Here is a 13,602-nt window from a genome sequence, read left to right as displayed (position 1 = left end):
TTCTGTAGCTGCAGTATCCTCCTCCCCAACTTGCTTCTGCTTCAAGGTAGCTTTATAAGGAAAACTTCATGCCATATGCGTCTGCAATAATTTTGCCACACATCGTACACACTCAGCCTTTTGTTCCTTTGTCTGTTGTTTCAACAACAGCATGGCTGCACATCCCTGAAGGCAACATCTTGGCAGCAGTCTGCTTTCAACAAATAACTTGTTCTGCCTTTGTGCACACTATTGCCAACTTTTGTTCACACAATGCAGTATGGACTGCTATCTAAAAATAAACCCATGCCTACCTATGTACACACACCGACTTTCATATTTCATTATAGATCTGTGGGTGCTAAATGCTTGTATTTAATAAATGTTAGAATTTAATTGGAACTGGTATGTTAGAACTGGGAAATAGCTAGAACAGTGGTTCCCAACCTTTTTTTTGGCCATTCCCCACCTAAGCATCTCTAAAATCCTGATTCCCCCCCCCCCCACCGTGACATATACTGTAATTCTTATTATTCAAAAAGTAAACTCCTATTCACGTGGAGGAAGCCTAAAAGGCCATTAACTGTTAATAACTCATTCTCGAATTGCCCCCCCCCCTTAAAATCAAATTGCCCCCCTGTGAGGCATGTGCCCCATGTTGGGAACCACGGAGCTAGACCCAAGTGTGCACTGGGGTAGTAAGAGGTGTGATGGACCCACTGATAAGCTTGTGTTATTAGGACACTAAAAGCTAGTTAAGTAGAAACACTTCCTGGGTTGTGTATTGGACAGTGTAATCCTAGCTAATTTGACAAGTGTTAATGAAGTCAGACAAACTTCCTTGGGTGTTAGAACACAAATGAATGGAGTCCTCCCTCTGTAGATAAAGCAGCGGGGAAGTAATGTAACCAGGAGGCAGAGAGAGCATCATTAACTATGAACCCCAACATTTGGGATCCTCTCCAAACTTTTGTAGGGTTTTGTAATCATTTTGTAGCGTTTTGTAGAATGATCCATGTATTTTGTTCCGCTCAGCAAACATCAAATGGGAGTTTGTAGTTAACACCCAGAAATCCAACATTGTCCAATTCACTCCAAACCTGTGTCAATGTTTTAGAGTCATTTCAAACCCCGCAGTTTGTTGTGCCCCCACAACTGAGTAATTGATACTCAAGTCAGGGGTAGATTCATTAACTACAAACCCCAGAATTTGGGATCCGTTCCCAACCTCTGCCAATGTTTTGTTGCCGTTTTGTAGCTGTGAGCCCCTCCAGCAACAGTTTTAGGTTGTGTGGTGCAGTGGTACCTCGGGTTACATACGCTTCAGGCTACAGACTCCGCTAACCCAGAAATAGTACCTCATGTTAAGAACTTTGCTTCAGGATGAGAACAGAAATTGTGCTCTGGTGGCGCAGCAGCAGCAGCAGCAGCAGCAGGAGAAGGCCCCATTAGCTAAAGTGGTGCTTCAGGTTAAGAACGGACCTCCAGAACGAATTAAGTACTTAACCCGAGGACAGAAGTGCCTGGCGTGCTCTGGTCAATGGGATCACGAAGGGTCGGACACGACTAAACGACTAAACAACAACCACTGTAGAATAATAAAACACTATAGCCTCCCTTGTGCCCAATTTTCTGAAGGAAACACAAACCCCGTGCAGCCGTCGGTGGAGACTGAGGCAGCATGTAACAATATCAAATGCGTTACAAACGTGTTATGAAGCATGTCACTTGTGAAACTTGGAGTTTGCCTGATGGCTGGGCGCCAGACCAGGCCTTCAACCTGGTAATAAATGAAGTGATAATAAGGAAGGGCCTCTTGGTTACTTGAGCCAGCTGTGCAACACATCTGGCAAACAGCAGCAGAGCTCTCAAGATACAAAATGTAGACTCTCCCAGTATTTGCCTCCCTTCTGAGGTAGTTTTGCCTGAACTGGCAAATCTCATAATGTATGAGTAATAGAAAGGGAGGGGTGTGTGCGTATAGAAACTAGCCTCCTTTAAGATGGTTGCTCCCCCCGCCTTTGGTCTCGGACCCTATCCACCACTAGCAGGTGGCCCTCAGAACAGAAGTTTGTTCTGAAGGGAATGTGACCTACTGGCTGAAAAATATCCCCCACCCTTTTTTGTTTGCCTCTAGAATATACCCCTGTAGAATATAATACTGTATTTTTATCCAACAGACTGGTCATTTCAAAGGGGAACTGAACGTGACAGTATGTCAAAAAATGAGTTTTGCGGTCAAACAAGGTCAAAAGCTTCCTTATCTTAGACCCAGAAAGTCCCTGAGGTGACTCAAAAGGAAGCAGCTGCCAGTGTGTTAGTTGGGCTGACAGTGTCTTTGGCATTGACCGAGGAGGTGGAAATATCGCTATTTGGAAGGAAATTGGTCCCGAATGGTTAATCGCAGAGAAGTTCAGAGGCTAATTTTTTAAAAGGATGCCACATCCACAGCTCAACCCATCCCCAGGGCTGTAAAGGGGATTATGCAGTGGTCAGGGAAATACACTCTGCACATGCTCTGGGGCAGAGTGTCCTGTTGCAACTTTTTTCTTTTAAGTCATCAAATCATTCCCGCTACATTAGCAATGATAATGTCATGCAACTTCACATTTTTCAGGACATTCAAAGAAAGTATAGTGGTACCTCGGGTTACATATGCTTCAGGTTACATCCGCTAACCCAGAAATAGTACCTCGGGTTAAGAACAGTTTCAGGTTAAGAACGGACCTCCGGAACGAATTAAGTACTTAACCTGAGGTACCACTGTATAGCATCTGACTCCGCTACTTGCCTCCCCCCCCCCACCTGCCATCAATCAAATGCCCATTGGGTCGTATCTAAGCCAAAACAAGAGCAGGCCCATTGAAATCAATGAACATGATTAACTTAAGTTCAGTAACTTCAGCAGGGTTTCTCTGCAGCTGACACGCCATACATTTAAAGCACATCTCCCACCCCCTGCAAAAGAATCTGGGGGCCTGTAGTTTACTCCTCACAAAGCTACATTTCCCAGCAGCCCTAACATACCACGGTTCCCAGGATTTTTGGGATGTGCGTATGCATTTCTAGCCACCTGGATTCACAGCCAGCCACTAAAGGGCAAACGTGCACCAAGTGAAAAGAAATCCCCTATGCCTTCTTTACCCTAGCAAAGCACCTTCAGGATGACGTGATTGGCCGTCTGGCGTTATTCATATGCACGTGTGAACGCACTGCAGCAAAGAAACGCGGGGTGGGGGAGCCGAGAGTTTGAACTATTGTAAAATTGCACGCATGCACTGGGCAACTTACTAGGGTTCCTCCCCACCCCCGTGTTCTCCATTCATATTACAATCCAAAGCAAACACCTGCATGAAAACATCCGGAGATGTAAGAAATCCATTAACGATGTGAGAAAAAGCCGGCGTGCATTATCCTGCATTGCAAACGTCCAGTCTTGTCAAAGAAAAACAGGTTATAACAGTTTTAAAGAAACAAGGTAGCGATAATAATAATAACAATAACAATAATAAGTATTATTAAAGGGTGCAAAATCACATTGGAAATGCAGAGAGACAGAGAGAGACAGAGACAGAGAGAGATTCTATAAAACTACAGTTCCCACAATGCGTTGCGCCTCCTCCGCTTTCCTTTCAAGATGGCTGCGCTGAGCAGTAAGTGCCCCGACTGTGTCTCTTTTTCTCTTTCTCCCTACTTATTCGGCTGGAGGGGTCGTGTCTTTTGAGTGTCGCGGTGTTCCTGTAAGGGTTTTCCCCCTTTGCTAGAGGGAGCCAGAGTTATGGCAATGAGTGTTAAGTGGGGATCCGTTTTTGGCCGGGTTGTAAAGATAAACAAGGACATTCAAATTGTTAAGAGGATGACCTTCTTAAGTGGGTCGGTGGAGAAGGAACGTGGCGGAGTCTTTAGGGCACGTGCAAACTGTGTGCACGGGGGAGGGTTGCCAGGTGGTACACGAGTACTTTGTCCTAAGCACAAGACTCAGTCCTGAGCACAAGACACGTTACAAAACCTGTTCTCTCAGCTATCTTGTGAGCCAAGTGTGGTGGCAACCCCTTTCACACTTACCAGGGCTTAAGCCTCATTGAACTTGGTGGGACTTAACTTCTGAATAGATTTTCATAAGGTTCCACTGTGCATCCATTATTTTTATTTACTTAAAAAAAAATGTTTCAGCTTTCCCATTAATAATGTGTCTAAGCGGTGTGCAGTATTATAAATGATCAGAAAAACCAAGAGCAAACATTGGAAGCAGGAGCAAGAATAGCTTCGGAGAAATAAAAGTGTTCATCTGGCGTGTAGGCACCAAGCAAGTATCTTGTTGTTCGAAAGATGCAGTGCCTACATAGAAAAGGCTCCAATTCTGTTCACCACCTTAGAAAAGTTGGGGTACCTAGAACAGAGCCTCTATAAAGTCTTAAGATGCCACTGTTGTTTCAATTTTTCAGATGGGAAAAGTGAGGCACTGAATGACAGATCTGCTCACGGTCTCCCAGTTGAGGCCTAATTAGTGCCTCGTGCAACTCCTGGTTCCCAACCCTCTTAAATTATGAATAAAAGATGCCCCAAAATCTGTCCTTGATCTGCCTGCACAAGCCAACTCCCTACTTTGCCACTAGCAAGAAGACACTGTTTTTTAAAAGGAGATGCTGGTCCTGCCATGTTGGTAAGCTGCAGGGGCAGGCAAATATTAGATGTGAAAAATTCCTATCCTCCCAAATACTCTGATAGCCTTCTCCTGTTCTAACTTATTAGGCCTCCAAGCATTGTCAGAGAAGCAAGAATTCAAAACAGTTCTAATAAGTGTGCATACTTCCTTATCCCACAGAAATTATCCCATTTCTGAAAAATGCATGGGGAAAGGATCCAGTTGTCGTTCTCTCTTTCGGCATTGGTTTTATGGGTGAGTTTGCATTACTTTTCCCTGCAGCCCAGGAATCCACTTTCTTACTTAATGCATTTTTGTAGTTTGCTTGTGGGTGCTGTGTATGGGGTCCCAGAGCTTGTCGCATCCAGACACTGACCAGGGCCAGTCCTGCTTAGCTTTAGAAAGGGTGCTGCACTATGGGTCTTCAGACCACATCCTTGGTATGTTATTGACCTAGCCCCCAATTTCTGGCCTTACACAATTTGCAGCATACAACCCATACTGCAGTGGCATCACTGTCAAATTGTACTTTTTCAGAAACATACCGAATTTATTCCATGTGTGGACTAATGCATAGCGATTGTTTTCAGGTATTGGAGATATCAAGCAGACTTTCAGAAAGGTGCAGCCAGATCAAAGAGAGTGCAGTGGGGATGTTTTTGGGACTGCATACTCTACCAGGAAACTGGAAGAAATCCTTTGTGTAGGCTAGGGACAGGGAACCTGTGGCCCTCCAATGACTCACAATTTCTAATAGTAGGGTTATAAGTTTTTGGTGTGCAAATGAGGGCCTTTGTGGATGATGTCATTAAGAGCTAAGGGCTAAAATTTGTTGCTTTGTGATTTTTAAATATTTTTTTTCAAAAGCACAACTAAAAATTCCTTCACATAGTAGCATTCCCACCATAGATGCTAACTTCTTCCCCTATTCCCAGAGTCTTTCCAGCAGTCTGGAGAGATGTTGGGTTGATTCTTTTTAATTTAACTGGAACCCAGTGCCATCTATGTATTATTTTAAAAGTAGATGCTTGAACTTTTGTGGGCATAGTTTTAAATGGAGCTTTGCCTCAGAGAGCATTTGTCCTCATGTATCTCTTGTCCTAAGTCAATTTCCCATACTCTTTTCAAGCCTAGTGTATTACCAGTCCATTCTGATAGGAGTGCCTTATAAATGCTAGATAGCATTCTTTTGGAGTTGGTGTTTGCCCATGACGATGTTAGTGGCCAAATATTAATGCCTCATTTGAGTTGTTGTTGAGCAAGAGCACACTTGGTATAGTTGAAACCAATTAGGACAATTATCATCTAGTATTTGGCATAGCTTGTCTGTTAATGGTTTATTATTTTTATAATAAACCATTGACAGCAGGTCACATAATCTATAGATACCCTTTTCTCCCAGTTAGAGAATTGCCAGTGTTTATCTCTGTATTTAAAATCAGTATGCTCTATTATGGGTGTTCCCCTCCCCTGATATAGACAAAGGGTAGCCAGAAGATACGATTAGGATTTGTTGGTGGATATTTTGTGTAATTTGAAGTAGATTGGCAACTATTTCTTACTCCCAGTTGCTTAAAAATGACAACTCTGAGATAACCTCCTGCCCAAGTTATATTGTTGAAATGTAGAAAGCCAAGAAAGCAGGTAACCAGAGGTAACTCTTCTATGGAAGGGCTCATTTCTGGAACTAGAAACCAATTCCTGGACTCAGAATTCGTGACTTTGAAGCCTTTTGCACTGGACTCTGGTTGGCGGTTAGGGACGCAGGTGGCGCTGTGGGTAAAAGCCTCAGCGCCTAGGACTTGCCGATCGAAAGGTCGGCGGTTCGAATCCCTGCGGCGGGGTGCACTCCCGCTGCTCGGTCCCAGCGCCTGCCAACCTAGCAGTTCGAAAGCACCTCCGGGTACAAGTAGATAAATAGGGACCGCTTACCAGCGGGAAGGTAAACGGCGTTTCCGTGTGCGGCTCTGGCTCGCCAGAGCAGCGATGTCACGCTGGCCACGTGACCCGGAAGTGTCTCCGGACAGCGCTGGCCCCTGGCTTCTTAAGTGAGATGGGCGCACAACCCTAGAGTCTGTCAAGACTGGCCCGTATGGGCAGGGGTACCTTTACCTTTACCTTTATCTGGTTGGCGGATCTCTTGAGTTTTAGAAAACAAAGTAGGTCCTTGAGGCTAAAGTCTTGCCCATCCCTATACTGACTTAGAGAGAGCATCTACTCTTGAGTTTATTTCTTTTGTTGTTAGTGGCTTGGTGTGCAATTTTTGTTTTCAGTTTCTTTCTGACTCACATCTGTGTTTTTCCTTTCCAATTTCAGCTTTGGTGGCACCGTGGGTCAGTCCATTAACAAAATACAGTTCCATGATGACCCAAGCTGTACCATATACATATCCAGGTATAACACCTATCCCTTTAAAGGCAGTTCCTTAGCATAAGAGCAGCATGAAATATTTGACTCCATGTTTAGTGCAGCTGATGTTAGACAGGAATCTATGGCTGAGCCACTTCTTTGGAGCAAGGCAACTGAAGATCTAATAGAAGTGGTATGTGATGTTGTTGTTGGGATACTTGACAAATAAAAAACTAAAGCATACACACCCAAATAAAACCACTGACTGCCAGGTCTGGAAGGCACGTACTGGAGAACTCCCAAAATAGTTCAATTGTCATATTGTTCACCTTTTAACAAAACAGTCAAATTTTCACTACAATTGGCCTCCTTGCAGGAGAATTGAAAGTTGGCCAACACATTCTTGAAAATGAATCCATGGTAACTAAGAGGCAGTTTACCGCTAAATACTACCACCCTACACTCTGATTTGTGGGCAGAGGGTCTGCACCTATAAATCAAGCTGATGGGCTGGCAAAACCAGAATAGGCATAGTTTTTCCATCACTGTGTCTCTATGCTAGGAGGAAATTGTTCTCCCCTAGCATTTCTCCCTGTAGCACAGCTTTTGTCAGGAAGAAAAATGTCAGCGATGGCCGCACACACTTTCCAAAAACGAGAGTGGAGATGCATTGGCGAGGTGGCTCTCTGACAAGCCAGTGGTCTACTTTGTGTTGAGGCACCATTTTGTTCTGTACAGGGTCTCTTAGTCAAATGCTTGTTGTGTCCTTCCCTAACAGAAGTATTTGATTGTATCCAAGCTGCATTTGGGAGATAGACACACTTGATTTCTGTTCTTTTCCTCTCTCCAGTTCCAGTTCGGGATGATGGCAATATGCCAGATATTCCCTCCCACCCTTGTGACAAGGAAGGACCAAGTCTTGAATGGCTAAAGAACTTCTGAGACGGGCCCTTGTGATGAACAGGCCTAGAGAACCAACACTGAAGGCCTGCACTGCTCTCTGCTCTTTTGTGTACATGTGTAACATTTTCAGGATATAATAAACTTGCTAACTTAAAAACAGGCTCCCTCAGCCTTTCTGTGACCCCCCTCCCCCAAAACAAAGTGTGCAGTCTTCTGCAGCCCTCAAAGAAACATGAAAATAAACTTAACGGGTGGGCAGAATTTAATCCAGGCACCACTGCTCTGCAGTAGATCTGGAAGAAGTGCCTGGACTCTGTTGCTTCGGAAAAGAATGAGGGAGGGGGATTTAGTGCCTTGCTCTTTCTGACTGGCAGAGAAAATAAGCAAACACTTGACAAATTTGCTAATCTTGCATCATTTGCACGTTGTAGGAGTCTACTGTTTTTAGTACAGAATTGGCTTTAATATATTGTGCCTCATGGTTAAGATACACATAAAAATCTTGGCTTGGAAAGCAAAGCAGCAGAGTTCTCTCAGCTGTAAGAAGACTCCTCATTCACTGAGAACATGTGTCACACAAACAGCAGCTACTTCTGTTTCCTTTCTTGAACAGTGCATGGAAGCCAGCTCCTGCACACCACTTTCAATCTGCATTATACATTTAAAGCAGTATTATGCCACTTTTGGGGGCAGTTGTGGCTTCCTCCAAAGACCCCAATTCCCCTGACAGAGCTACTATTCTCAGGGTGGTTTAGAAATCCCTCTTCTCTGGGAATTTTGGGAATTGTAGCTCTGGGAGGGGAATAGGGAGCTCCCAACAACACTCAACAGCCTTACCAAACTACAGTCCCCAGGATTCTCTGGGGGAAGCCAAGACTGTTTAAAATGGCATAAAAGTGCTTATAAACATATGGTGCCCATGCAGCCTCAGTCAGAGATCACTTAACTCCTTCAGAAACTCACAAATTGTGCAGCCCAAGACATGTAAGACATACAAATTCTACATACATACCCATTCCCACCCCATACTTAAGCTTTTGGACATTGGTAGCATAATCTATTCATCTCTGTAACGCACATGGACTTGAACACTATTAATACACTGGCTTTCAAGTTTTGTTAAGTTAGTGCAGTCCATTTTGTTTTCCAGCGCCTGCCCCTCAGCCGCCCAGTGTCAGTTCAGATTGAGCGCACTCCAAGTGGCTGAGAGTTCCACAGTCTGTCTCTTGCTGGCTCTTAAAATGTGCTTGTGCTCCTTTCAGTCCAAAACGCATCCCCAGATGACTCGTCAGTGGACAGCGCAGTGGCCTCTTTAACCCAGGAGGGAGGCAGCTGACGTTCAGATATACATATAGAGTCTCCATCGTGAGGACCGGTGAGTGGCCAGCCTCAGTCAAAATCAGAACAGGCCCCTGGGCTGGAGAACTTTGAATAATGGAGTAACTTATCCTGAGGACTGGACTGCTGCCAGGCAGGAGTGAGGACATCCTCTTGCTCACATTGGAAATCCTCTTCAGACTTTATCTGCAGCCACAAAAACCAAAACAGGGATTCAAAACACAGTTTCAAGCTAAACAGAAGCGCTCTGCGTGATGTGGGAAGAAAGGGGATGCTTTCAAACTGTTATGTGTGATAAACCAGCAGGACTAGAAGCTTGTTTAAAAATAGAAGACTAACTCCTGAATTTGTATTATGGTAGCAGATTCTGTGTAGCCGACAGCTGGAGTATATATAACCTAGTAATATGCCTGTCTACAATTATATCTGGCCACATTCCCCGCCTAACCCCCAAAGGTAGTGTGTAGGTTAAGTTTGTATGGTCATCTATATATTCTCAAAGTTGAAAGCCTCTAAGTTCTCCCGTACCTGCACAGGAAACTCTTCCATAGGAAGCAACGTTTGGGCTGCTCGGCGTAACCTCACTTCCTTTTCCTCTCGCATGTGGCGCCGCCGCTTCTTACTGGTGGGGCCCTCAGTAGGTGAGATGCTTTCAGCCTCTGGGGCAGGCAAAGGACCCGAGAGACACCTGGGGGTGTCTTTCTCGGGGGGCTCATTCTCTGTGTTGCCAGGAGCTGGAGCATCAGTGCTGTGACTACCTTCATCCTAGACGGAGAAAATGATTCAGCTAGAACTCCTCCATCCTAACATTCCTTCCACCCATAAGAAGGTAACATGGACATGTCCTTATTTCCTTAGACCAGCTGTGTGTTTCTTACCTCCAGGACAATATCAAGGTGGCCTTGCCTGTAATCATCACCGTAAGAATCAAGGACCCTCATGAGGAACCTGAAGGGAAGTAAGAGTCCATTAGAAAGATAACCTGCAGACAAGACATCCCCACTAATCCTCTTTAATAACTGTGTTCTTTTGCAAGGTGTTGTTGATGTAGGGGATTCACTGTTATGAGATGTGGTAACAGCTGTCAGTTTGGATGGCTCTAAATGAGGGATCCGACGAATTCATGGAGAATTTGTCTGCTGAGCATGAAAATTTAATAGATCCTCCTTGTTCAGGGAAAGGTATTTAAATCTCCCCACCCCTCCTACTCCCATGACATACTACCAGACATACCTTCTCTCCTGTTTAAGCCGAAGTGTTATTCTCTGGACCTGGTGCAGTCGGTTTAACATCTTCTCATTCACCTGTATTTGTGGGTAATGTCACCAAAACACATCAGAATTTTGCCTCTCCTACACCCAGCCTTGTATTCCACTCACCTACCCAGTGGTCCTTCCTCCTTGGTCTCTTTTTCCCAAAAATTTTTTTATTGGTTTTTACAATATTAACGACAAACAAAAACACAAAACAAACAAACATAACAAACATAAATCATAACCTTATTGAAAATAACAGTTATTAACTTTGTAAAGTGACTTCCTCGTTTCCCCTTAGTTGAATTTCATTGCATATCCTTATAACGGTTTTCCAAATCCCAATTTTTATACCCTTTAAATTAAACATTAACATCTTTAAATCTTCTTATAGTATTAAACATATTATTTTATAACTCCTCCTTGGTCTCTGTTTGGATCTTCATTTGGTCCAGTTTACCATCCCATGGCCAAGAATTTCTTCCTTCTGGTCCACCTACAGCTAGTATGGCATAGTGGGTAGAGTACAGACCCAAGTTTAAAACTCTACTCAGCCCCCAAAGATGTTGGGGGGCATTGGGCTAGGGCTTGTCTCTTGTTTTACCTTGCTCAGAGGATTCTTGGGAATATATTTAATATCTTCATCTGATCACCATCTGAAGCCTTTCTTTGTGTGCCTCTTCCATGAGAATGGGCCTTTTCTGTGGTGGCTCCGTTTGTGGAGTGCTCTCCCCAGGGAGGCTCACCTGACACTTTCATTACATATCTTTAGGTACCAGGTGATAATGTTTCTCTATAATCAGGCACTTGGCTGATAAACATTCTATGACCTTTTAAATGTGTTTGTAGGAGGGGGTTATTGGTTTGTTTTTCTTTTATTATGCATTTTGTGTTCTCATTTTGTGTTTTTATGTTGTGAACCACCCTGTGATCTTCGGATGATCTTTGTACCCAAGGTGTCCCTGATTTCCAAATACTTTGGAAGAGCACATGTTTGGCAGAAAGTCCCAGGTCCAGTCCCTGGCTGGGAAAGAACGAGAGCTCCTGAGAATGAGAGCAGACAGTCCTGGGCTACATAAATGAATAAAAAGGCAGCTCCATGAGCTCATACTTGAAGTCAAAGCAGAGCTCAGCCCACTGTGGCAGCTGTTTGTTAATTTTTCCAGCTGGTGTATTAAAATGATGCCCCATCTCCAGCCAATCCCTTACCTGCTCTAACTCCTTGCAGCGCCGAGCAAGAGCCTGGCATTTGCGCCGTGTCATTTCCTGCTGCCTCAATGCCCCCTCTTCCTCCTCCTCTTCTGGTATTCCACCATCGGCAAACTCCACCTCGGTCTCCAGTTCACTCTCGAGGATATTGCCACCAAAAAGAGGAGGCAGTGCCAGCTCTGATCCAGGGGGCACAGAGAATTCTTCAAAGCCCACACCAGCCATGATTGTGTTCTGGAGATTTAAAGAGAAAGAAACTGACATACTAACCAATATTAACCTCCCCCCCCCCAATCTGAAGATCTAATGGTGGTACTCAAAAAGCTACATTCCCTTTACACCCCAATTTCCTATGTCATGTGAGACAGGAAACAGGTACATTTACAACAAGGGTGGAGAACCTGTGGTCTTCCAGAAGTTGCTGGATGACAATTCCCATCTTCCCTGGCCATTGGTCATTCTGGCTGCGTAAGATGGGAGTTCCAGTCCAGCAACATCTGAAGGGCCACAGGCTCCACACTGCTGATTAACAAGGACAAGGGTATTAGTATGACGAGATGACCAAAGGGGCAGCCACTTTTATGGGCTTGGGAGCATAATCCACCTGCAATTAAAAGGGGGGGGGGAAAAGCAAACAGTGAAATATATTTTCTTACAGCTCTCTGTGGATGCACAAATGTATTTTTAAATGTTCTATAATCTATATTCCTAAACAATCTCCAAAAATACTCAATTTTTCAGAAGTTTAAATTTTCCTTACATACTAAAGTTCCTTTAAAAAATCATTTCATCAACCCATAAAATATTGAGATTTCTAGTTTCCAAGTAGGAGAAACACCATGTCATCTAAATGGGTAGGCACTGTGCCATTTGCTGTTGCCGCAATCCCATTTTATGAGTAGGTGTCCCAGCAAAATTAAAAATGTATTATTCACAATCTTCAATATACTGCCAGAAAGTAAATATAAAAGGTAAGGGACCCCGGACGGTTAAGTCCAGGCAAAGGCGAATATGGGGTGCCTTTACCTGCCAGAAAGCAGACACAACTGTTCCTTTTATTCAGTTGGAGAATACAAGATACTTTGGTCACACTATTTTCCGTGTTTATCCATCTCTATGGTTCAGAAAAGACTGCAATGCAGTACATGAACAGGCTTAAAAGAAGCTGAATAAAACTTGGTTTTAGCACCTCGACTTCAATTAAAGGAGCTCAGGCTCTGCTTCTGGCGAACCTCCAGGGAAAGAAGGCTCCAGAGCCAATAAGGAGGAGGATGGCAATTGGCGATTTTAATTTGCCCGATTCCTTTTGCAATGGGATTTCCTAGCACATCAGACGTACCTTATACCTTCTGATCCTATAGGCGAAATGAACAACCCTTGAATGAGGATAATGGGATGGACGGTCGCTTACCGGTGACGTAAGCCCACAACAAAAGCGTTTGAGTTATCGAGACGCCTCGGTTACAGTAAGCCAGGGTACAAGAGGTGTCGCGCGCTTATTACGTATTACAGAAGAGCCCACTGTGGAATGTCCTAGCGTTTCGTCGCGCCGTGATAACGTAAACAGTGGTCGCGTCCCTGTCGCCGTTTCTCCGGGAGGCGCGGTGAAGTACGGTTGCGTCATCAAGCGTTTGGATGCGTCGTGGCCTTAGAGATAGGAAAAATAGAGTAACTCCCAGTCTAAACTTCCGGTAAAAATCGAAAGCTGCCGTTGGTGATTCTTTGCCTTTCTCTTAGCTCTATGACCAATAGGTAAGTCAGAGGAAAAATTACGAAAAACTGACGGAAGCGTCAGTTGACATAGTGACATAGTTCAGTATAGCGTTTCAGAAACCTACGGTTGGGGTGCTGCCATAAATAGTACTGTATTTCAAAAGAAATTGACTCGAAACCCTAAAGACACTTCCGGCTCCCCTTGGCATATGC

General features: G+C 44.2%; 2 protein-coding genes across 5 annotated transcripts; one reads left to right on the top strand and one right to left on the bottom strand.

Annotated features, from left to right (window-relative positions):
* The first annotated feature begins 3,554 nt into the window (after nt 1–3,554).
* NDUFA3 (NADH:ubiquinone oxidoreductase subunit A3) lies at nt 3,555–8,033 on the top strand. Of its 2 annotated transcripts, none has more exons than XM_079950771.1 (4): nt 3,555–3,632; nt 4,805–4,879; nt 6,941–7,018; nt 7,824–8,033. In XM_079950771.1, the coding sequence occupies exons 1-4, from the start codon at nt 3,617–3,619 to the stop codon at nt 7,913–7,915; spliced, it is 261 nt and encodes an 86-aa protein (XP_079806897.1). In that variant the 5' UTR covers nt 3,555–3,616; the 3' UTR covers nt 7,916–8,033. The 2 variants fall into 2 exon arrangements, with proteins under 2 accessions (XP_079806897.1, XP_079806896.1); XM_079950770.1 differs by lacking the exon at nt 3,555–3,632 and adding an exon at nt 4,522–4,642.
* A 284-nt stretch (nt 8,034–8,317) lies between these two features.
* Nucleotides 8,318–13,292, bottom strand: TFPT (TCF3 fusion partner). Of its 3 annotated transcripts, XR_013832768.1 has the most exons (7): nt 13,088–13,291; nt 11,677–11,910; nt 10,448–10,518; nt 10,093–10,162; nt 9,743–9,979; nt 8,859–9,400; nt 8,318–8,817 (listed from the first exon to the last, which is right to left on the bottom strand). XR_013832768.1 is itself a non-coding variant. In XM_079951324.1 (6 exons), the coding sequence occupies exons 2-6, from the start codon at nt 11,899–11,901 to the stop codon at nt 9,266–9,268; spliced, it is 738 nt and encodes a 245-aa protein (XP_079807450.1). In that variant the 5' UTR covers nt 11,902–11,910; nt 13,016–13,292; the 3' UTR covers nt 8,318–9,265. The 3 variants fall into 3 exon arrangements, 2 of the variants coding, with proteins under 2 accessions (XP_079807450.1, XP_079807449.1); XM_079951324.1 differs by having other exon boundaries at nt 8,318–9,400; nt 13,016–13,292; XM_079951323.1 differs by having other exon boundaries at nt 8,318–9,400.
* Between the last annotated feature and the right edge of the window lie 310 nt (nt 13,293–13,602).

The sequence above is a fragment of the Podarcis cretensis genome (genome assembly GCF_951804945.1).
Source record: "Podarcis cretensis genome assembly, chromosome: 13".
In the NCBI taxonomy this organism is placed as follows: Eukaryota; Metazoa; Chordata; class Lepidosauria; order Squamata; family Lacertidae; genus Podarcis; species Podarcis cretensis.
The sequence above is the reverse complement of the archived record's forward strand: the minus strand, read 5'-3'. Positions and strand labels throughout refer to the sequence as shown.

Bases quoted from the DNA above. Each gene is read 5' to 3' on its own strand.
- NDUFA3 (XM_079950770.1), top strand. From the start codon at position 4,537: ATGCCCCAAAATCTGTCCTTGATCTGCCTGCACAAGCCAACTCCCTAC. The intron at 4,643-4,804 runs GTAAGCTGCAGG...CTTATCCCACAG, and splicing joins ATGCTGGTCCTGCCATGTTG to AAATTATCCCATTTCTGAAA. The intron at 7,019-7,823 runs GTATAACACCTA...TCCTCTCTCCAG, and splicing joins TGTACCATATACATATCCAG to TTCCAGTTCGGGATGATGGC.
- TFPT (XM_079951324.1), bottom strand. From the start codon at position 11,901: ATGGCTGGTGTGGGCTTTGAAGAATTCTCTGTGCCCCCTGGATCAGAG. The intron at 10,519-11,676 runs GTAAGGGATTGG...CCACAAATACAG, and splicing joins GCTGCAAGGAGTTAGAGCAG to GTGAATGAGAAGATGTTAAA. The intron at 10,163-10,447 runs GTATGTCTGGTA...ACTTCCCTTCAG, and splicing joins CGGCTTAAACAGGAGAGAAG to GTTCCTCATGAGGGTCCTTG.